The 23,998-nt window shown below is 41.2% G+C and overlaps 2 protein-coding genes across 2 annotated transcripts; one reads left to right on the plus strand and one right to left on the minus strand.

The window, feature by feature from the left end:
• Window positions 1-10,497: 10,497 nt before the first annotated feature.
• On the plus strand, window positions 10,498-13,830 carry LOC129353536 (ETS translocation variant 4-like). Its single transcript, XM_055022889.1, has 7 exons — window positions 10,498-10,755; window positions 11,624-11,659; window positions 11,761-11,877; window positions 11,955-12,101; window positions 12,477-12,743; window positions 12,816-12,934; window positions 13,518-13,830. The coding sequence occupies exons 1-7, from the start codon at window positions 10,674-10,676 to the stop codon at window positions 13,785-13,787; spliced, it is 1,038 nt and encodes a 345-aa protein (XP_054878864.1). The 5' UTR covers window positions 10,498-10,673; the 3' UTR covers window positions 13,788-13,830.
• A 4,187-nt stretch (window positions 13,831-18,017) lies between these two features.
• LOC129353537 (apoptosis-associated speck-like protein containing a CARD) lies at window positions 18,018-23,823 on the minus strand. Its single transcript, XM_055022890.1, has 4 exons — window positions 23,519-23,823; window positions 20,894-21,142; window positions 20,134-20,187; window positions 18,018-18,816 (listed from the first exon to the last, which is right to left on the minus strand). Exons 1-4 carry the CDS (start codon window positions 23,766-23,768, stop codon window positions 18,557-18,559), a joined length of 813 nt encoding a protein of 270 aa, XP_054878865.1. The 5' UTR covers window positions 23,769-23,823; the 3' UTR covers window positions 18,018-18,556.
• Between the last annotated feature and the right edge of the window lie 175 nt (window positions 23,824-23,998).

Raw genomic sequence — 23,998 nt, forward strand, 5'->3', positions numbered from 1 at the left:
CTTCATGTTCTTTATGTTTCTTTCATGTTTCCTCCATGTTTCCTTCATGTTTCCTTCAAGTTTCCTTCATGTTTCCTTCATGTTTCCTTCAAGTTTCCTTCATGTTTCCTTCATGTTTCCTTCATGTTTCCTTTATGTTTCCTTTGTGTTTCCTTCATGTTTCCGTCAAGTTTCCTTCATGTTTCCTCCATGTTTCCTTCATGTTTCCTCCATGTTTCCTTCATGTTTCCTTCATGTTTCCTCCATGTTTCCTTCATGTTTCCTTTGTGTTTCCTTGTGTTTCCTCCATGTTTCCTTTGTGTTTCCTTCATGTTTCCTTTGTGTTCCCTTCATGTTTTTTCATGTTTCCTTCATGTTTTCTTCATGTTTCCTTCAAGTTTCCTTCATGTTTCCTTCATGTTTTCTTCATGTTTCCTTCAAGTTTCCTTCATGTTTCCTTCATGTTTACTTCAGGTTTCCTTCATGTTTCCTCCATGTTTCCTCCATGTTTCCTTCATGTTTCCTTCATGTTTCCTCCATGTTTCCTTTGTGTTTCCTTCATGTTTCCTTTGTCTTTCCTTCATGTTTCCTTTGTGTTTCCTTCATGTTTCCTTCATGTTTCCTTCATGTTTATCCATGTTTCCTTCAAGTTTCCTTCATGTTTCCTCCATGTTTCCTTCATGTTTCCTTCATGTTTCCTTCAAGTTTCCTTCATGTTTCCTTCATGTTTCCTTCATGTTTCCTTCATGTTTCCTTCATGTTTCCTTTGTGTTTCCTTCATATTTCCTTCATGTTTCCTTTGTGTTTCCTTCATATTTCCTTCATGTTTCCTTTATGTTTCCTTCATGTTTCCTTCATGTTTCCTTTGTGTTTCCTTCATATTTCCTTCATGTTTCCTTATGTTTCCTTCATGTTTCCTTCATGTTTCCTTTATGTTTCCTTCATGTTTTCTTTGTGTTTCCTTCATATTTCCTTCATGTTTCCTTTATGTTTCCTTCATGTTTCCTTCATGTTTCCTTTGTGTTTCCTTCATATTTCCTTCATGTTTCCTTTGTGTTTCCTTCATATTTCCTTTATGTTTCCTTTGTCTTTCCTTCATGTTTCCTTTGTGTTCCCTTCAAGTTTCCTTCATGTTTCCTTCATGTTTCCTCCATGTTTCCTTCATGTTTTCTTCATGTTTCCTTCATGTTTCCTTCAAGTTTCCTTTATGTTTCCTTCATGTTTTCTTCATGTTTCCTTCAAGTTTCCTTCATGTTTCCTTCATGTTTCCTTCATGTTTCCTTCATGTTTCCTTCATGTTTCCTTCATGTTTCCTTCATGTTTCCTTCATGTTTCCTTCATGTTTCCTTTATGTTTCCTTCATGTTTCCTTTATGTTTCCTTCATGTTTCCTTTGTGTTTCCTTCATGTTTCCTTTGTCTTTCCTTCATGTTTCCTTTGTGTTTCCTTCATGTTTCCTTCATGTTTCCTTCATGTTTCCTTCATGTTTCCTTTGTGTTTCCTTCATGTTTCCTTTGTGTTTCCTTCATGTTTCCTTTGTCTTTCCTTCATGTTTCCTTTGTGTTTCCTTCATATTTCCTTCATGTTTCCTTTGTGTTTCCTTCATATTTCCTTCATGTTTCCTTTATGTTTCCTTCATGTTTCCTTTGTGTTTCCTTCATATTTCCTTCATGTTTCCTTTATGTTTCCTTCATGTTTCCTTTGTGTTTTCTTCATATTTCCTTCATGTTTCCTTTGTGTTTCCTTCATGTTTCCTTTATGTTTCCTTTGTGTTTCCTTCATGTTTCCTTCATGTTTCCTTCATGTTTCCTTTGTGTTTCCTTCATATTTCCTTCATGTTTCCTTTGTGTTTCCTTCATCTTTCCTTTATGTTTCCTTTGTGTTTCCTTCATGTTTCCTTCATGTTTGATCCATGTTTCCTTCATGTTTCCTTTGTGTTTCCTTCAAGTTTCCTTCATGTTTCCTTCATGTTTCCTTTGTCTTTCCTTCATGTTTCCTTCATGTTTCCTTTGTCTTTCCTTCATATTTCCTTCATGTTTCCTTTGTGTTTCCTTCATATTTCCTTCATGTTTCCTTTATGTTTCCTTCATGTTTCCTTTGTGTTTCCTTCATATTTCCTTCATGTTTCCTTTATGTTTCCTTCATGTTTCCTTTGTGTTTCCTTCATGTTTCCTTCATGTTTCCTTTGTGTTTCCTTCATGTTTCCTTCATGTTTCCTTTGTGTTTCCTTCATGTTTCCTTCATGTTTCCTTCATGTTTCCTTTGTGTTTCCTTCATGTTTCCTTCATGTTTCCTCCATGTTTCCTTCATGTTTCCTTCATGTTTCCTTCATGTTTCCTTCATGTTTCCTCCATGTTTCCTCCATGTTTCCTTCATGTTTCCTTCATGTTTCCTCCATGTTTCCTTCATGTTTCCTTTGTGTTTCCTTCAAGTTTCCTTCATGTTTCCTCCATGTTTCCTTCATGTTTCCTTCATGTTTCCTTCATGTTTCCTTCATGTTTCCTTCATGTTTCCTCCATGTTTCCTTCATGTTTCCTTCATGTTTCCTCCATGTTTCCTTCATGTTTCCTTTGTGTTTCCTTCATGTTTCCTCCATGTTTCCTTCAAGTTTCCTTCATGTTTCCTCCATGTTTCCTTCATGTTTCCTTCATGTTCCTTCAAGTTTCCTTCATGTTTCCTTCATGTTTCCTCCATGTTTCCTTCATGTTTCCTTCATGTTTCCTCCATGTTTCCTTCATGTTTCCTTTGTGTTTCCTTCATGTTTCCTTTATGTTTCCTTCATGTTTCCTTCATGTTTCCTTCATGTTTCCTTTGTGTTTCCTTCATGTTTCCTTCATGTTTCCTTCAAGTTTCCTTCATGTTTCCTTCATGTTTCCTTCAAGTTTCCTTCATGTTTCCTTTTGTTTCCTTCAAGTTTCCTTCATGTTTCCTCCATGTTTCCTTCATGTTTCCTTCAAGTTTCCTTCATGTTTCCTCCATGTTTCCTTCATGTTTCCTTCAAGTTTCCTTCAAGTTTCCTTCATGTTTCCTTCAAGTTTCCTTCATGTTTCCTTCATGTTTCCTTCATGTTTCCTTTATGTTTCCTTTATGTTTCCTTCATGTTTCCTTCATGTTTCTTTTATGTTTCTTTCATGTTTCCTCCATGTTTCCTTCATGTTTCCTTCAAGTTTCCTTCATGTTTCCTTCATGTTTCCTTCAAGTTTCCTTCATGTTTCCTCCATGTTTCCTTCATGTTTCCTTATGTTTCCTTTGTTTCCTTCATGTTTCCTTCAAGTTTCCTTCATGTTTCCTTCATGTTTCCTTCATGTTTCCTTCATGTTTCCTTCATGTTTCCTTCATGTTTCCTTCATGTTTCCTTTATGTTTCCTTTGTGTTTCCTTTGTGTTTCCTCCATGTTTCCTTTGTGTTTTCTTCATGTTTCCTTTGTGTTTCCTTCATGTTTCCTTCATGTTTCCTTTATGTTTCCTTCATGTTTCCTTCATGTTTCCTTCATGTTTCCTTCATGTTTTCTTCATGTTTCCTTCAAGTTTCCTTCATGTTTCCTTCATGTTTACTTCAGGTTTCCTTCATGTTTCCTCCATGTTTCCTCCATGTTTCCTTCATGTTTCCTTCATGTTTCCTCCATGTTTCCTTTGTGTTTCCTTCATGTTTCCTTTGTCTTTCCTTCATGTTTCCTTTGTGTTTCCTTCATGTTTTCATGTTTCCTTCATGTTTCATCCATGTTTCCTTCAAGTTTCCTTCATGTTTCCTCCATGTTTCCTTCATGTTTCCTTCATGTTTCCTTCATGTTTCCTTCATGTTTCCTTCATGTTTCCTTCATGTTTCCTTCATGTTTCCTTCATGTTTCCTTTGTGTTTCCTTCATATTTCCTTCATGTTTCCTTTGTGTTTCCTTCATATTTCCTTCATGTTTCCTTTATGTTTCCTTCATGTTTCCTTCATGTTTCCTTTGTGTTTCCTTCATATTTCCTTCATGTTTCCTTTATGTTTCCTTCATATTTCCTTCATGTTTCCTTTATGTTTCCTTCATGTTTTTTTGTTTCCTTCATATTTCCTTCATGTTTCCTTTATGTTTCCTTCATGTTTCCTTCATGTTTCCTTTGTGTTTCCTTCATATTTCCTTCATGTTTCCTTTGTGTTTCCTTCATATTTCCTTTATGTTTCCTTTGTCTTTCCTTCATGTTTCCTTTGTGTTCCCTTCAAGTTTCCTTCATGTTTCCTTCATGTTTCCTCCATGTTTCCTTCATGTTTTCTTCATGTTTCCTTCATGTTTCCTTCATGTTTCCTTTATGTTTCCTTCATGTTTCCTTCATGTTTCCTTCAAGTTTCCTTCATGTTTCCTTCAAGTTTCCTTCATGTTTCCTTCATGTTTCCTTCATGTTTCCTTCATGTTTCCTTCATGTTTCCTTCATGTTTCCTCCATGTTTCCTTTGTGTTTCCTTCATGTTTCCTTTATGTTTCCTTCATGTTTCCTTTGTGTTTCCTTCATGTTTCCTTTTTGTTTCCTTCATGTTTCCTTTGTGTTTCCTTCATGTTTCCTTCATGTTTGATCCATGTTTCCTTCATGTTTCCTTTGTGTTTCCTTCATGTTTCCTTTGTGTTTCCTTCATGTTTCCTTTGTCTTTCCTTCATGTTTCCTTTGTGTTTCCTTCATTTCCTTCATGTTTCCTTTGTGTTTCCTTCATATTTCCTTCATGTTTCCTTTATGTTTCCTTCATGTTTCCTTTGTGTTTCCTTCATATTTCCTTCATGTTTCCTTTATGTTTCCTTCATGTTTCCTTTGTGTTTCCTTCATATTTCCTTCATGTTTCCTTTGTGTTTCCTTCATATTTCCTTTATGTTTCCTTTGTCTTTCCTTCATGTTTCCTTCATGTTTCCTTCATGTTTCCTTTGTGTTTCCTTCATATTTCCTTCATGTTTCCTTTGTGTTTCCTTCATATTTCCTTTATGTTTCCTTTGTGTTTCCTTCATGTTTCCTTCATGTTTGATCCATGTTTCCTTCATGTTTCCTTTGTGTTTCCTTCAAGTTTCCTTCATGTTTCCTTCATGTTTCCTTTGTCTTTCCTTCATGTTTTCCTTCATGTTTCCTTTGTCTTTCCTTCATATTTCCTTCATGTTTCCTTTGTGTTTCCTTCATATTTCCTTCATGTTTCCTTTATGTTTCCTTCATGTTTCCTTTGTGTTTCCTTCATATTTCCTTCATGTTTCCTTTATGTTTCCTTCATGTTTCCTTTGTGTTTCCTTCATGTTTCCTTCATTTCCTTTGTGTTTCCTTCATGTTTCCTTCATGTTTCCTTCATGTTTCCTCCATGTTTCCTTCAAGTTTCCTCCATGTTTCCTTCATGTTTCCTTCATGTTTCCTTCATGTTTCCTTCATGTTTCCTTCATGTTTCCTTTATGTTTCCTTCATGTTTCCTTCATGTTTCCTTCATGTTTCCTTTATGTTTCCTTTATGTTTCCTTCATGTTTCCTTTGTTTTGTATTCACATTTATTGTTGTTCCATAAATTTGCAACAAAACCATGAAAATGACATAAAATACCTGATTGAACCAAACCATCAATAATATTGATTTCAAGTCTCTATTTTATTGAATCCTTTGGTAAGATCAATACTTTACCTGAAATTTGATTACATTTTTTTCTTGTAGTTTCTCATCTCTACTTTATAATTATATTTTGTGCAGATTTTCTCTGTGATGAGAATTTTTTGCTCTTCATTTTGCAATTCATTCACTTCCACAGTAAAATCATTACCGATGACCAAAGTGCTGGACGCCACGACCAGAAATCAAACCGAACAAAAGTAAATAAGCATAACTATAAAAACCAACGTCAAGCTGAGTTAACAGAGAAAATCATCATTTTGATGAAAAAACTTCAGTCTCAGTTTGGCTGATGAATGTTTTGTTTCATTGTTTGTGTTATGAAAGTTTGACGGTGCAGAATGTCAGCCAGCGGTGAGCTTGTAATGTTTGGTGCAACAGGGGTCAAAGGTCAGGTACAAAACCCTTTCATTCCAGATTAGTTCCTGCTTGTTTCCATGGCAACGCAGCTCTAAAATGATGAAACAGAAACATTTCCGTGTTTCTTCAGGAACCATCTGCAGGTTCCACATGGAACCAACATTTTATTAGTTCTTTGCTATTTTGGGGGGAAATTTCAGTTTAATAAACTGGATCAAACTGGATCAAACTGGATCAAACTGGATCAAACTGGTTCTGTTTCTGCAGGATTTTAGTTACTTTTCCCTGAAGACTTAAAGTCCAAAAATAAATCTGGAGAACTTTTGATCCAGAGAACTTCGCCCGTTTACAGGAAAGTCTGGATTTGAGGAAGGAAAAAGAAGAGCCGTCTGCCGATGAAAACTTTAACTCAATGTTTATTTCCTGCTTTTACTTGTTTGATGTTTTTCTCCTAAGTAGTTTTCCAAGTTCTTTTCTTCTCCTATTTTTTCTGTCTGGAACATTGCTTCCCGTTAAAGATTCGTTTCTGCAGCCGATGCGTCACAGGAGGAAAATAATCCGGAACCAGCAGGAGGAAAGTTTGCTCCAGTTTCCGTGATGCTGCCAGGATTTAAGCAGCTGCTGCAGCCACAGAGAGGAGAACCAAACGGACCCGTCTGCGAGGCTGAGAGCCTCACTTTGACTTCAGAGACCAAGGTCAAGGCTGGACCTTCTGTTACCGGGCAGATTTCCAACACAGAATTTACAGAACGAATAATAAAAAGAGAGAAAAAAATTATTTTATCAAAAATACTTGATACATGACAAACCAGCAGTTTATGTTAGAGTGAGACCTCTTGTTCATACATCAGCTTTGCTGCTTTAATCTTACATAATATAATATAATATAATATAATATAATATAATATAATATAATATAATATAATATAATATAATATAATATAATATATTATATTATATTACATATATATATATATATATATATATATATATATATATATATATATATATATATATATATATAAATTCCCTTCTCACCCACCGCGGGTGGTTCTTATCCTCTGAGCTCGGGTCCTCTACCAGAGGTTATATAGATATAGATCTATATATAGATCTCTATATATATCTATATATCCTCTGAGCTCGGGTCCTCTACCAGAGGTTATATAGATCTATATATATGGTCCTCTACCAGAGGCCTGGGAGCTTGAGGGTCCTGCAGTATCTTGTGCCAAGGACTGCTGCACATTTCTGGACTGAGATGTCTGATGTTGTTCCCGGGATCTGTCACTGCTCCAGTTTGGGGGTTACTGCCCCGAGGGCCCCGATGACCACAGGCACCACTGTGGTCTTCACCTTCCAGGCCCTCTCCAGGTCTTCCCTGAGGCCCTGGTATTTCTCCAGTTTCTCCTTTTTCCTGATGTTGCAATCACTTGGTATTGCTACATCTACCACAATGGCTTTCCTCTGATGTTTATCCACTACGACAATGTCTGGTTGGTTTGCCATTACCATTTATATATATATATATATATATATATATATATATATATATATATATATATATATATATATAGATATAGATAGATAGATAGATAGATAGATAGATAGATAGATAGATAGATAGATAGATAGATAGATAGATAGATAGATAGATAGATAGATAGATAGATAGATAGATAGATAGATAGATAGATAGATAGATAGATATAGATGTATAGATATAGATATAGATATAGATATAGATATAGATATAGATATATAGATATGGCCCTCGGGGCAGTAACCCCCAAACTGGAGCAGTGGCTACAACAGATCCCAGGAACAACATCAGACATCTCAGTCCAGAAATGTGCAGCAGTCCTTGGCACAGCCAAGATACTGCAGGACCCTCAAGCTCCCAGGCCTCTGGTAGAGGACCATATATATAGATCTATATATATAGATCTATATATCCTCTGGTAGAGGACCCGAGAATATATAGATCTATATATATAGATGTATATATATAGATCTATATATCCTCTGGTAGAGGACCCGAGAATATATAGATCTATATATATAGATGTATATATATAGATCTATATCTATATATCCTCTGGTAGAGGACCCAAGGATCTATAGATCTATATATATAGATCTAGATCTACATATCCTCTGGTAGAGACCCGAGCTCAGAGGATCAGAACCACCCGCGGTGGCTGAGAAGGGAACTTTATATTTTATATACATAATTTTCTGTTTGCACTGCAGTTGTGCAGCCACTGTAAAAATATTAAAATTAAAATGAGTTGATTTGGACCGAGTCCCCTGCTGTCCTAGTATTTGTCCTCTTGTCCTCTGTCTTGTCCTCTCCTGTCCCACAGATTCCTCTCAGTCTTTTTGCTTCTTTATCTCTTGCTGTGGATTTTCTCCCCTCGTGTTTCTTTCTCCTCGTCACGACTCCTGTCTGTGCACGATGCTGCTCCGCCGCACTTTTCCAGATGCAGCCTGGCTGGCCCTGCGCGTGCGCGTGTTCCTGTGGCTGTGTGTGCGCATGTGCGTGAGCGCGCGCAGCAGAACGTGAGACTGTTTGTTTACTCAGGTCTCCGAGGTCAGCCTTATCTCCTGCAGCCACTCACGCTGTGATTTCTGACTTTCTGCAGCAACTCCTTCTGTGTGTGTGTGTGTGTGTGTGTGTGTGTGTGTGTGTGTGTGGGGGGGGGGGTGTGTGTGTGTGTGTGTGTGTGTGTGTGTGTGTGTGTGTGTGCATGCGCGCGCGCGTGTGTTTTACGGGCCATTGTTTTGTCAAATGGTTTTAAAAGATCCAGGGATTTTTTTCTGCTCTTGGCCTCCACCTCATTATAAAACGCTCTGATTTCAAACAGGCGCAGCTGAAACATGTTAAAGACATTCACACACACACACACACACACACACACACACACACACACACACACACACACACACACACACACACACACACACACACACACACGCACACACATTAAATCAAACCAACCTGTAATTTAACTTCGAAACATTTAATTCGGTTTTTTGTTACTAATTAATCATTTCAGTCAGAACTGGATTCTGACTTTAGGGTTTAATTGAGTGGAGATTTGCTGCTTTCTCAATATTTTAATTTTGACTTGGAGAAATCATTTCTGCTGAAAGAGTCTTTGATGTTTCTTTCATTTCTATTTTTGGAAAATAATTACAAATAAATCAGACGTCATCATGTCGGACTACAAGTTTTTTTAACCTGATAAAATGAAGATTGAAAAAGAATCATCGATTTCAGAAGCACAAAAAGAAACATATCCATTATTATTGGTCTGAGATTTTTCAGATTCTTTCATAGAGAAATATTTAATACTTTTCAATCAGATTTGTTATTCATGAAGAACATAAACATAATAAATAAAATAATCCATCAGTTCCAGACGTTTTATTCTCTAAAGAGAATTTAAAAACTGTGTTTTATAAATAATCTTTACTTCATGCAACCATATGAAGATGCAAATATACATAAAAATGTCTAATTAATCATATCTAATGAATTAAATCATCTCACTGATAATCAAACTTCATTTTCTGTTTCTGTAATTATGACATTTAATTTATGAATATTCCTCCACAAACCTTTAAACATCGCAGGTTTTAAATTGAACCAAATCTTTTCTTCATCAGCAAATAAAGTTTTTCAGTCTGATGGTTCCTGTATGTATGAAATGTTTAAAGCCAGGCACAGAGCCGTGTGGAACACCACAGGAAGCCTTCAGCCTGCAGAATCACCTGTAATCATCTTCAGTTTGTTGTCTGGTGCAAATGTTCAGTTTTTTCATATTGAACAGTAAATATCCTTTTATTCTCTATATTTTGTATTTTATATACAAAATATATTGGAGACGATCAAATATAATCCTAATACTTTGAAATGTCTCTTAGCAGAAGCTGTGAATCAGACACACACGCGCGCGCGCGCGCGCGCGCACACACACACACAGACTATTTGTATCACAATAAATAGAAAAATATGAACCAGTTACAGAAAACAGTTTTTTTCTCCGCATCTTTGCGCCTCTTCAGATGATCTGAAAAATGAGCAATAAATAAAGAGTTTAATGATTATTCGTTTCCGCTGTTGCTGCTCTTGTTTCTTCTAAACTTTCATTTCAATGTTTCCTCATAAATTTATAAAATCCAAAGCTGATGATGCTTTAATGCTTTAATATCTTATCGCTTTTCTTCCCGTTAAATAAATGATGAAACATCGAATCACGTCATAAAAAGTTCATCTGCGGATCTTTATGAATGAACGTTGATCGCTGGTGTGTGTGTGTGTGTGTGTGTGTGTGTGTGTGTGTGTGGTGTGTGTGTGTGTGTGTGTGTGTGTGTGTGTGTGTGTGTGTGTGTGTGTGGGGAGGGGGTTTCTGACGTAAACAGACCTCGGATCCGCAGGTCACGACGCGCCGCAGCCCGCGCCCCGCCCCGCGCCGCGCGCCTTTATAAGCGGCCGGAGCCCCCAGACCACCAGGCTGAGCTCCGCTTCCACCGCCGCTGGGCCGCTTCTGGGAACGTTTCGGGAACCTGGAGCCACGGAGGGGAACAACGTCAAACTAAAGGTTCGTTCTGCTCTTCATTCCAGTCAGATCCCGGTTCAGCCTGGTTCTGGTTCTGGTTCTGGTTCCTGAGTCCCAACGGAACATTTTCAGACTTCAGGATCAGTTTGTGCCTGCAGGGAGAGGAGATGGAGGTTTGCCACACTGGATTCTACACTGAGGACTTCAGCACGCAGGAAGTGCCTGCAGGATTCGACTTTGCGTTTTATGGTGAGTTCAGGTTCTGCTGGTTCCTTTCTGACCCGGAGGAGGAGGAGAAGGAGGAAGAGGAGGAGGAGGAGGAGGAGGAGGAGGAGGAGGAGGAGAGGAGGAGGAGGAGGAGGAGGAGGAGGAGGAAGGCTCTGCGTGTTTATCTGAGGTGTTTCCTCTGAGCTGAGCAGCTGAAGGACGCAGGAAGTGCTGCAGTCTGTGTCATCACGTCTGTTACAGGGCCTCAGCCAGACCCTGACCCGGACCGGGGCGGGCCGGGCCGGGCCGGACCGGCCGGTCAGGCTGAAGACTCGCTCTGTCTGTCGTCCCTAATCCTTTCCTCCAGATTTCCTCCTCCAACAGATTTAGAGTCCTGCCTCTCTCCTCCTCCTCCCTTCCCTCCATCACTGCGTTTCCTCCCCTCCCTGCTCAGCTCCTCCCTGCAGCGTCTCCATCCATTCATGTCATCAACACTCAGAGCATCAGTTTCCTCCTGCTGATGGGAGCCGAGCAGGAAAACAGCTGAATTCACACAGTTTACAGTTGGAAGTGAAGAGAGAGTTGAAAACTGATGGAGGATGCATCTCATTCAGAACCAGGAGTTTGATTGATGCTGTTTGGTTCTTTCAGCTTCATTTCATTTACTAAAATATGAAACTAAACCCTCAAATCTTTCTGAAATGCAAAGTCACTGAGCCTCTGAGCTGCAGGGAAAATATGCTGCAGATTTCATTCATGTTGCTGCTTACAGGGTCTGGACCAGAACATCTAACTGTGTGTGTGTGTGTGTGTGTGTGTGTGTGTGTGTGTGTGTGTGTGTGTGTGTGTGTGTGTGTGTGTGTGTGTGTGTGTGTGTGTGTGTGTGTGTGTGTGTGTGTGTGACCTCCAGACTGTCCCGGTGAAGACCCGTCCCTCCTGTTGGACAGTAAGCCTTCGGGCAGCAGCAGTACTTCTCAGAACCGCCTAAAGCTCCAAGTCTTTACCACCACAGCAAAGGTAAAACCTCCAGACGTTTCCTGTGAACAGTCCACTCTGCTCCGACTCTGAATGTTCTGATGGGACCGTCTTCCTCAGCAGGTTCCGCCGATACCGGACTCTTCAACCTGGACTCACACCAGGACTTTACCTGGTTGTACCCGGACGGTGAGGCCGGACCGCGCAGCGCCGACTGGCTGCCTCTGAGGTTTGTTTGGGTGTCTGACCGTCTCCTTCATCCGCAGACGGTCTGACTCTGGACCAGAACCAAGCTGGGTACCAGGAGGCCCTGCAGACCTACCAGAACCTGCCTCAGGCCGGACCGTTCAGCCCGGGCCTGGAGGGCAGCCACAGCCCGTTTCTGACCCGAAAAGGAGCCAACCCGTTCCAGAGTGAGACCTGGTTCTGCTCCGGGCCTCGGGAAAGTTTCACTGTAAAAAAAGATTTTTTATCCTGTCAGATCATTTACAGTTTTTTTTCACCATAATATTCATACATGTATGAAAGTAAAATCTGAATATTTTATTCACATGAGTTTAGATTCAAACTGAGTATTTAACTTAAAGCTAAATATTGAGTTTGAAAACTCAAGATGAATAACATGGTGGAAATATGACTGTAAATGATCTGACAGGATAAATAAACGAAAATATTTCTGTTAATGTTTTACAGTGTGACTTTTCAGGCGGCCTCCTCACAGCCCAGCCCTCCGTCATTCCCGGTATTCCCGGTATTCCCGTTGACCTCCGGATCTTTCCCTGTTTCAGATCAAAGTGATCAGAGTTTCTACGACTCAGACGGACGCAGACAGGTTTCCTCCTTCTGGCCTGAATATTCACCTCCCAGCTTCTCCTGCACCCCGCTTCACCCTCCTCTTCCATCATCTTCATCATCATCACCATCATCATCATCATCCTGCCCCTCCAACCCTCAGCCTGCAGAGCTCTACTGCCCCCGTGTGGCCAAACGCAAAAACACACACCTGCAGAGGCCGGAGAGGGAGGGCCAGGTAACAGGAATGTCAGCGTATCCAGGTCTGAAGAATCGGACACGGAATGATTTCAGGTGAAGAGATGAAACATTAAAGTTCCTTCCGGGTTCTGCAGGTTCTGGTCCCATCCAGCTGTGGCAGTTTCTACTGGAGCTTCTTCTGGACTCGGCCTGCAGGACCTTCATCTCCTGGACCGGAGACGGATGGGAGTTCAAGATGTCTGATCCCACCGAGGTGAGGAACAGTCCAGGTTCTGGTTCTGGAACCAGTTCCGGAACCAGAACCTGGGCTCGGTTCTGGTTCTCCTCCGACCTTTTTAGATCTTCTAATTTAAAAAACAGACATCTGAATGAAAGTTTTAACAAATCAGTAAAACAGATGAAAAGTGGATTTTGATGAAAATGTTATTTGTTTTTATTCCAAGTTATTGATTAAATATTGATAGATAAACAGCCTCTGGTGATAAATCAGATGAAAGGATTTCAGAAACTGAAATAAAAACATAAATAAATACACACAAAATAAAAAAACTGGGTTAGAAACTGCAGGAAAGCGTTTGATTCAGAGCTGACCTTTGACCTGGTCTGACCAGCTGACCTGATTCTCCAGACTAACAAATTTATCCCATCAGTTCAAATCAACATTTTCTGCTCAGATCAAAACTTGAATTATTAACATAAAGTGGATCACCAGTACAGATCTGGGAGCGTTTGGATATTGAATCCATGATTTTCTGATGATTATTTTCATCAGTTTTGTTTCGGATTCGGCTGAATTTTCAGGATTAATCCTGATTCTGAGGTTTGTTGTCCTGCAGGTGGCCAAGCGCTGGGGTCAGTGCAAGAACAAGCCGAAGATGAACTACGAGAAGCTGAGCCGCGGCCTGCGCTACTACTACCACAAGAACATCATCCACAAGACGGCGGGCAAACGCTACGTCTACCGCTTCGTCTGCGACATGCAGGGCATGCTGGGAAAAACGGCGCAGGAAGTCCTGAGCAGCCTGAACGTCTCGCCCTCAAACACAGAGACATGGCCGGCGTCCGGGGCGGCGGCGCCGGCCGAGCCCAGCGGCGGGCCCTGGTGAGGGCCGGGTCCGACAGGGTCCAACTGGGTCTGACCGGGTCTGACCGGGTCCGACCGGGGTCCAACTGGGTCGACCAGATCCACCTGGGTCCGACTGGGGTATCTGGGTCTGACTGGGGCGACCGGGTCCGACCGGGTCCATCTGGGTCTGACCGGGTCTGACCGGGTCCGACCGGGTCCATCTGGGTCTGACCGGTCTGACCGGGTCCGACCGGGTCCATCTGGGTCTGACCGGGTCTGACCGGGTCCGACCGGGTCCATCTGGGTCTGACCGGGTCTGACCGGGTCCGACCGGGTCCAACTGGGTCCGACCAGATCCAACTGGGTCCGACTGGGTTCGACCGGGTCCATCTGGGTCCAACTGGGTCCAACTGGGTCCAACTGGGTCCAACCGGTCCAACCGGGTCCGACCGGGTCCAACTGGGTCCAACTGGGTCCAACCGGGTCCAACCGGGTCCAACCGGGCCGGGAACTCTGGCAGAACCAGAACATCCTCAGAGGATAAATCTGCTTCAGGAAATGTCGAGACGCTTCATTTCAGAGAAACAGCAACAACCAAAACAAACAAATCAACTTTTTAATAAAAACTTTGTTCAAACCAGAGAAGATCTCCGAACCGCATTTCACCCGATGCCCAGAGGACAAGAGTAAATATTGTTTATAAGACTATCTGGTAGAGTTTTGTGCATTATTATTATTATTATTATTTTGATACAAAACTCATTTCTACCTCCTTTGCTGCAGAGAAGAACAACCTGGTGTTTGGTTCAGACACCGGGAGAAAATATTTTGATGAGTTTCTGATGAATATTTGTGTAAATAAAACTATTTCAGGGGAAAATTGTGTTGAGGTTTGTTATATCTTTGAACCAGCAGGTGGCGCTGTTGGCTGATTCCTCCTATTTCACTGCATCTTCCATGACAATAAAACAACATGAAGGTTTTCTGGATGAGGATTCGGCGGTTCTGAAGCGTCACAGGGAATAAACTGGACGTTGAGTTGATTCATTTGGGTCAGTTTGATAAAAGGTTGTGAAGTTTTTACTGGAAACATTTAATCTAGAAACAAGGAAATTTCACCAAGTATGATGTCTGAACATGACTGAACATATTTTGGTTGTTTGTTGATGAATTGTGGATTTTTTTACAAGTTTATTATAAATGAGGTTTTTACTGAAAAAGAAAATCATTAAACTTTAGACATTATAAACTTTGATCTTGTTTCACATTTTGAACCCAAATATTTTTTTTTTGCAGTTTTGAATTATTTAGATTTTACTGGTTTCTGCTGTTTTTATGAGGAAAGTTTGGCTGGTTGATAATCTGACAGAGAGGAAGATGATCATCATCGTCATCATTAGCTCTGGACTCACCTCATGCTTTGCTCTCTCAGGTTAAGGAAACCGGATCCTGGTTCAGTAACTCATCGGTTACCAGAACCGAGAACTCGGTCAGCTCTGGACTCAACAGAACCAAACCCAGACCGTCAACCGCCTGCCTGCTTCCATGCCACAGCGAGCCTCCTGAAACCAAGCCTCAGCCGGATCCGGATCCTGATCCAGATCCTGATCCAGATCCAGGTTCATATCCAGGTCCAGATCCAGATCCGGATCCAGGTTCAGATCTTGATCCAGATCCTGATCCAGATCCAGATCCAGATCCAGATCCAGATCCTCACATCTGACTCCGGTTCTTCTCTTCGTCCAGAACCAGAACTCTGCCACATCCACAGGTTCTGAGCTGAATTACAGTTTTACCTTGTAAATTAAAACCTTCAGACAGAAAGTTACTGCAAGACATGATGATTTTGGTTGGATAGTGAAAAATAGTTTTTCTTCATTAAACTTATTGGCATGTTGCTGCAAACATCGGCTGCAGGAAGCGAAACGGGCTCAGAGGTCCAGAACAGCCAGACAAGAACTTAATGTCGACGGGTCAGAAGAAGCTGGAGGGATTATGGCCTGGATATGATCATGTTGTCCAGGAAGAAGCTCGACTTGTAAAGTAAAAGGATAAGTCAGGACTTTCTGATCGTTTTCCGTTCTAAAGCAGCTTAATGCTGAGAGTCTGCAGATGAATTCACTTCACATTTCCTCTGCTTACAATCAGTGGCGGAGCCAGAGGGGTGGGGGGTGGCACTTACCACCCCCAACAGACTCCTGGCCACCCCTACTGCCACCCCACTGGAAATGGTAATTTTAAAATATAATACTTATGAGATCGGCAAAGATTTGCCAGAAAAAATATTAAGTATTAAAATCCAATAAGCCTAATTCTAAAGGTCAGCATGATGCTTTTTGCATTTTTTATTGTGTCTGTTTATGCATTTCCAGTTAAGTTCCAGAGAGAGATGAGGGTGATACAGATTCAGACTCTGGGGAGGAAGACAGTGAAGCAGAAGGAAATGGCACTGAACTGCCCCCACCCAGCACAACCTATTGCACACCAGAAGCACCAGTTTATTTTTATTTATTTATTTATGAGAATTTGTTTTTGGTCATATTCTGGGCTCTGAGTTTACATTTACATGTTCACTGTTCCATAGAGCCGTTTAACGTCTTGTTTGATCATGGCAAATCTTAGTTAAATAAACCATTTTAATTTGAGTGTGTGTGTGAGAAAATATTTGTTTCCTTTCATTCATCATTTGTATATTTACCCTCTGATAAAGCCTTGCTCACCCTTTGGCCACCCCTTGAAAAAAAGTCTAGCTCCGCCACTGCTTACAAATCGCCTAAAGAACAACATGAAGGTTTTCTGGATTAGAAAACTGCGATCTGAGCAGATTTTATTTTGGATGATTTCACTGCTTGGTTGCATTGATCAGGTTTACAATTTATTTATGTTCCAGTTTGTGTTTCTGCAGCATCGGCCTGTAGTTCACACTGTAACCACGGCAGCTGCCAGCTGGTTCACACACTGTTCACTGAGCATGAACCATGCAGGAGATCAATTTGACCTTTGACCTCCAGCAGTAAACGTGACGCTGCAGAACCGTCCTGCTGAAGTTCAGGTTGAACGGACCAGTCTGCAGACTGGAGGTCCAACTGGCTGTTTGCGTCCATGGTGCCTTCAGGGACCTCTGTCTATGGAGCCTTCAGGGACCTCTGTCTGTGGTGCCTTCAGGGACCTCTGTCTATGGTGCCTTCAGGGACCTCTGTCTGTGGTGCCTTCAGGGACCTCTGCCTGTGGTGCCTTCAGGGACCTCTGTCTGTGGTGCCTTCAGGGACCTCTGTCTGTGGTGCCTTCAGGGACCTCTGCCTGTGGTGCCTTCAGGGACCTCTGTCTGTGGTGCCTTCAGGGACCTCTGTCTGTGGTGCCTTCAGGGACCTCTGTCTATGGTGCCTTCAGGGACCTCTGTCTGTGGTGCCTTCAGGGACCTCTGTCTGTGGTGCCTTCAGGGACCTCTGTCTGTGGTGCATTCAGGGACCTCTGCCTGTGGTGCCTTCAGGGACCTCTGTCTGTGGTGCATTCAGGGACCTCTGCCTGTGGTGCCTTCAGGGACCTCTGTCAGTGGTGCCTTCAGGGACCTCTGTCTATGGTGCCTTCAGGGACCTCTGTCAGTGGTGCCTTCAGGGACCTCTGCCTGTGGTGCCTTCAGGGACCTCTGTCTGTGGTGCCTTCAGTGTCTGCTGCTACACTGAACCTGTTGTTATAAACAGGAAGGAGCCCAGCTGCACTTCCAGAAAGACCATCATCTTTTCAAAAAATGTAGAAAACATTTATCTCTGAAGCAACAAACATGTGCATTCCTCACAGAAATTAATTGTTTTAACAAATATTGTTTCAATCAGAAGGAAATATTAAAACCATAAGATTATAATTTCAGTACAACGGCTGTTTAAAATGCTTCATGAGAAAAGACACATAATTGATGTTTACTTGAAAAAGGTTTGATGGTTTTTCCAGATTTTGATGGAAAAAGACAAAAATAAAATACGTTTAGTTTGTGGCTAAGTAAAAAAAATAATTTGGTAAAAGGAAAATATTCCTTATATTTTTCTTTCTGCAGGTGTTGGAAGAAAAATGTTGTCATTTCTGCTTTTATCTAAACTAAAATTAAACAAAATTTAAATTTAGTTGAAAATGTTTTTAGTTTCTGATTGAGCTGAATTTACTGTTATGTTGTTAAAATCCAGATAGAAAATGTGACGTTATATTAATGTATCGATGTTTATTAGTGAATCTTAATCATCACAGCTGCACTGGAAAATAGAATATTAAAAAATCTAATATTTCATGAGTCTTCTGTTCATGCTCTGCACATCAATGACACAGACTCACCTGGTGACACCTGGAGTGTCTCCATGGCAATGCAAATATCATCAATGTCACAATTTTCAGCTATAGTTTCATAATCAAATATATTCCTGAAGTCATGCAGCTGTAATGCAAATATTTAGTTTATTCTTCAACACGAAGAAAATCTGAACCAGTGAAAATCAAAGAGACTTAAAATCAAAAATCAAAGCTGCAGAGCCGCCAGAGCGACGCTGCGAGGAAAACATCCAGGAAACAAAATGATTTTAAAATGATTCCCCACAACGTTTCACTGCACAGCTTTAAGGAGTGGAAAAGTGTCAGAAGCTAAAGTTTCATAAAATGTTCTGGCAGCCAGCGACAGGAAGCGAGAAAAGGAGAAATCTGGTCTGTTGTGACAGGTTTGCTTCTCCTGCAGAGGATAAAACCCACAGAAACAAAACAAGCAACTCTTTATTCTTCTACATTAAAAATGCTTTTAATGTTTTCATTCGGTTAAATTAGATGGATCTATTTTTTCATCAGGTCATCGATGAGAAAACTTTGCTCCTCCTTCAGGATTTTGAGGAAGAGATCCTTAGCCGCCGGGCCTCCTGCCTTCACATATTTGTACAGCGTCCTCATCTGGACCTGGGACGGCCGCAGCGCCAGTATCTCATCATACGTCTCATCCTGGATAACTTTGGCTTTTAAGAGCTTGTCCAAAACGGCCGGGACGGCGGTGACTCTCTGGATCAGATCAGTCCTGTGTCTGTCCACAAAATGTTCCCCTGAGGACAGAAAACAGGACATGTTCAGTGTCCAATCTGCAATTTCATATTGTTTGTGAAGCTTTGTTGAAGGGTTTAGCGTTGCGCTGATCTTAGTTGATCCACAGCCTAAATCTCAGGCTGTGGTTATCAGTCGGAAAACCGTTTCACCCCTTCATGTTTCTGTACATTTTGTTTAAACTTTCATTTCCTTCTGATATTCAGATGATGTGCATTTATAGTTTTATTGAGTTTGTTTAGCTTGTGACTCGACAGCTTCTCACTTTAATCCAGAAGTTTTTCTGGGAGGAACGTGAAGGAATGTGAGGAGAAATAAATCGTCTTAAAGGAGTCAAAATGAGGATGAACCGGTTTCATCCTCATTTAACTGAGTTCAGAAAGAAGAACCAGCAGGTTCCACCTGCTGACCAGGTTCACACAATCTGACAGAAATCCTCTCTAACGAACCAATCAGGAGCGACTTCCTGCCACATGCAGCGTCTGGAACCAGGAAGCATTTCCAGTAAAACCATTTACAGCCTGACACACGAATAGAGAGCTGATTAGCATTTTGCTTTTGACATCCAGTTTGTTACTTTGGACTTATTGATACTTTGGTGAAAATTGGAATTTAGAATTTTTGTTTCTTTGATCAAATTTTTGCTGATTTGTAGAAATATGTTTGTTAGATTTCACCAACAAATTGATTGAACAAGTATAATATTTATTCATAATCAAATGTTGTTTACAAATTAAAAATGGTGCATTTTGGTATAATGCACCATTATACCACTAAATAAATGAATTATTTTCATTTATTATTATAAATGAAAATAATAATAATAATAATAATAATAATAATAATAATAATAATAATAATAATAATAATAATACAGGCCTTTGGGCACTTAAATAACTTAGAAACTTAGAAACATCATAATATGTTGGAGAAAACATATTATGATGTTTTAATTCTCTAATCAAATGAAGTCTGAGGTCTGAGGTGAATGAATTGGGGTCAAAATGTCCCGTTGGGTCCAGAGCGGCCGGCCCGTCTGCTGTTCAGCCTCCGGTTCTCCTTCTGCTTCTCACAAGGCAGAAAAGTATCGCTGTGTTTTCAGCACCACAGGTGTGTGAACACTTTACCACAGAAACACGCAGATCTGCTGCAGTTCATTCTGTAAATGATTTCTATCTTCAGAATAAAGTGGATGTGATTTAAAGTAAGTTATGCACCAACATTCCTGCGTAGCTTCATGTTTTCTAGCTTTATGCTGAAACAAAGAACCCAAACAACCCAGACGCCTGTCTTTAAAAAGAATAAAAATAATGACTCACCATCACTGGATCCACCAGCAGAACTAAACAAACCTGCTTGTTCAGCTTCTGCAACTGCAAAAAATAAAAATACAAAATCAGAGAATAAGAACAAAACCAAATTCAGTGTGTGTGTGTGTGCGTGCGTGTGCGTGTGTGTGTGTGTGTGTGTGTGTGTGTGTGTGTGTGTGTGTGTGTGTGTGTGTGTGTGTGTGTGTGTGTGTGTGTGTGTGTGCTTTTTGTCTGATTGTTTCCATAAAGTTAGATATTAGATATATTAAATATATTCATATTAAATGTCCCGGATGTTTCTGCATGATGTTTGGCTCCGACAGACAGAGCCGTCCAAATGCGCCACTTTAGCGCACGAGCTGCAGTTTGGACCAGTACCGATCCAGAACTAAACCGAACCCGAAGCTTCCAGGCAGTCAGAACCAAACTGCTGAGCTTCTCATGCTGATGTTCAGAGTTTTAGTTTTTCTTTAGTTTCTACTGAGTTGGAGCCAAAAGAAGGAAACTGATGTTCGGATGTTTGGATCAGCAGTGAAAGTCAAAGTGAAAGTAAAAAAGAGACGCGGTGGTTCCGGTTGTCTCTGTTGGACCACATTGGATCCAACATGTTGCATTTTGAGCGTAAAACGAGAGAAATGTTTGATTTTCCCTCCGGAACCAGACAGATACTGACCCAGCGGGTCCGGAACCAGAGCAGATACTGACCCAGCGGGTCCGGAACCAGAGCAGATACTGACCCAGCGGGTCCGGAACCAGAGCAGATACTGACCCAGATCGTCCGCGGCCTGATTGCAGCGGATCTCTCTCAGGATCTCCTCCGCCACCTTCAGCGCTTTTTTCTCCGAGTAAACGTTGATCATCACGTCTGAAATCTCCATGAAGTCCTTTCCCTCCACCTGGCTGGTCCGAACTCCGTCCTTCCGGTCCAGTAGTTCTGTTCGGAACTTCTTCAGGTTGTCTCCTGACAGATCCTCCAGTTTGTTACTTAAAATCTTCTTGGCCGTTTTCGGAGGCATTTCTCAGGATGATCCAGATGTTCCGATGTCAGATTCTCACGCCAGTCCGTTTCTGTTGACGTGACGCGTTTCGGTGTTGTGGGAAAATGAAGTTTCGACAATAACTTCCTGAAATTCACGAAAATGGCAAATTCCTCTGATAATCACGATTAATACATAATTAATACATAATTAATACATGATTGATACATAATTAATACATGATTAATACATAATTAATAGCTACATGATTAATATATAATTAATACATGATTGATACATAATTAATACATGATTAAAGATAATGATGTTTCTGAAAGTGCCGCTGAATCTTTTTTCTTATTGGAAAACAGTTTTCCGGCAGCTGGAGGTCCCTGAAGGCACCATGGAGGCTTCCGTTGTGAACATGTTACACACCTAGTGGACCCGCATGTGCAGGCTGACATGTTTCCTCTGAACTTGGACAGAAAGACATGATAGATCTCCACATGACTCTGGATGTTTGAACATCTGGATGTTTGAACATCTGGATGTTTGAACATCTGGATGTTTGAACATCATATGGTCTCCAGAGGTGGAGAAGGGAAGGGCGGGCATTTTGCATTGTGAGGTCATGTGATCAGCAGCTTTACAGGAAATGTACAGCATGTTCTCCAAGATGAACCATGAACAGTAAACACTATTATTTCCTATCAGCCTTTTCCACTAATTAATACAATACTAATCACTGGATTACTCATGTATTAATCCTGTATTGATTATTTTAACAATGTTTTCTGCTCGTTTATTCCCCACTGAGCTGCAGAAGTTCAAAAATAAACAAATGAAAATCCACTGAGCAAATGAACGACTAACCGGTTCCATCAGAACATAAAATACCTGGCAGCTAAAAAAACGCCTCTTTTGTTAGTCCTGTCATAAACATCTGGCACACAGTCAGCTACACCACCTACACACACACACACACACACACACACACACCACACACACACACACACACACGCACGCACGCACGCACGCACGCACGCACGCACGCACGCACACACACACACACACACACACACACACACGCTCTCTTCTGATGAACCTTCCACTGAACGCTCCTGAACGCCTCACGACTTCGTGCATCTGCAGGACACATCCTGGAAAACTGGCTCAGGTCAAAGGTCGTTTCATCTACAGCCAGCAGTTTTATGGGAAAAGCTCAGACTGCAGGTTACAGGACGGGGCATTTATAACATTTTATATTTACTGTGTGAAATTTTACAGTGTTTTTATGAACTCCTCCCTCCTTTGAATGTTAGTCACAGACGGGACGAGTTTCTGTGAGGAGGAACAAAACATTTTTACACAGGAAGCAGCCGATCCTGTCTGGGAGGAAGAGCCTGGGAACAGCAGCCATTTTTACAGCTGCATGCAGAGAGGGCAACGTTTTCAGGCTGCAACAGGAAGAAAGTCAAACAATAAAAACACAAAACTGCAGGTTGAACAAAATGTTTGTAAAAATATGCTTTTATTTTCATTTAAACAAAGAAACGTTCCCAGCACCAGCATCACATTATTCCAGATGAAAACATTTATTTATCTCCAGAAGTTGGAGGAAAACATCATAAAAAGTAAATTCATTGCACTTTATGATTTTAATGATTCTGCAGCTGAACTTCCTCTGGTTTCTGCAGAAACGTTGGTTTCACCTCCATCATCTGCAGCTCCTGCAACACAAACATCAGGTTCCTGTGGAAACGCTCAAGTTTCATTAAGAATGAAACACGTTTCAGAGAAACTCACCGTAAAAGCAGCCGCCGTCATCCACTTTGTTTCTCCTGGACTAGAAAACAGATCAGAAACGTTCATGTAAGACAATCCGTCACCATTTCAGGGAAAATCTTTACAAACGTTTTTCAGTTTTTCCGCCTGCCTGGATATTCTGCAGACATTTTGAACCTGGTCAAACATTTGATTCTGCCCTGATTATCAAACTGTTTTCCATCATTAATAAACCATTACATTGCAGCAGCTGAAACAGACACTAGAGGGCGCTAAAGATCATCGGGACTTAAAATGTAGTTTCATTTAAAGCTTCGCGTGAAAATAAGTTACATTTTGTTTTCTGTAGGTAAATAAGAAACATTTTAATGTAATTAAATAAGTAAAATGCATTTATTGAATTAATATCGGGTCTGTCGTTTGTTTTCTTGGTTTCTCTGAACTTTAACTCGTTTCTAAATCTCGATGCTTGTCTCTGGTCTCTAGTCTTTGTCTCTGTCTCTGGTCTCTGTCTCTTGTCTCTGGTCTCTGGTCTTTGTCTCTGTCTCTTGTCTCTTGTCTCTGGTCTCTTGTCTCTGTCTCTTGTCTCTGGTCTCTTGTCTCTGGTCTCTGTCTCTGCTCGTTTCACTCACTGAGTCTCTCCGCCTGCTGCTTGCAGCTGATGCTCCTCAGGATCTCCACGGTGACGTCCACAGCCTGGTCCTCCGTGAAGGTGGAGACCAGAACATCCACGACCTCCAGGCGGCTCTTGCCCTCCACCCTGCAGCGTCTGACCCGCGGCTCCTCTCTGCGGTCCAGCAGCTGGAAGATGAACTTGTCCAGGTTGTCTTTGCTCAGGTCCTCCAGGGTTTCAGCCAGAAGCTGCTTGACGCTGCGAGGCATTTCTCTGGAGCAGAACCCGAACCAACGTAGCAGAACCCGAACCGACACTGAAAGAAGGGGAGGAGCCTGAGGAAGTTTCACTTCAGAGGAGGAAACAATGCAACACTTTTTTTTTGTAAGCTTTATTGAAAACATCTGCAGATGATATTTCCGATCAAGACGCTATAAAAACATAAAAGCTTCAACAAAAACCACCAAGTTCTGAAACTTGATATGAAAACTGACGAATC

The sequence above is a fragment of the Poeciliopsis prolifica genome, unplaced genomic scaffold (assembly GCF_027474105.1).
Source record: "Poeciliopsis prolifica strain line A6 unplaced genomic scaffold, Auburn_PproV2 SCAFFOLD092, whole genome shotgun sequence".
Lineage (NCBI taxonomy): Eukaryota > Metazoa > Chordata > Actinopteri > Cyprinodontiformes > Poeciliidae > Poeciliopsis > Poeciliopsis prolifica.

Bases quoted from the DNA above. Each gene is read 5' to 3' on its own strand.
- LOC129353536 (XM_055022889.1), top strand. From the start codon at position 10,674: ATGGAGGTTTGCCACACTGGATTCTACACTGAGGACTTCAGCACGCAG. The intron at 11,878-11,954 runs GTGAGGCCGGAC...CTTCATCCGCAG, and splicing joins TACCTGGTTGTACCCGGACG to ACGGTCTGACTCTGGACCAG. The intron at 12,744-12,815 runs GTCTGAAGAATC...CGGGTTCTGCAG, and splicing joins AGGAATGTCAGCGTATCCAG to GTTCTGGTCCCATCCAGCTG.
- LOC129353537 (XM_055022890.1), bottom strand. From the start codon at position 23,768: ATGCCTCGCAGCGTCAAGCAGCTTCTGGCTGAAACCCTGGAGGACCTG. The intron at 21,143-23,518 runs GTGAGTGAAACG...GATCATCCTGAG, and splicing joins GCAGCAGGCGGAGAGACTCA to AAATGCCTCCGAAAACGGCC. The intron at 18,817-20,133 runs GTGAGTCATTAT...TTCTGTCCTCAG, and splicing joins TGCTGGTGGATCCAGTGATG to GGGAACATTTTGTGGACAGA.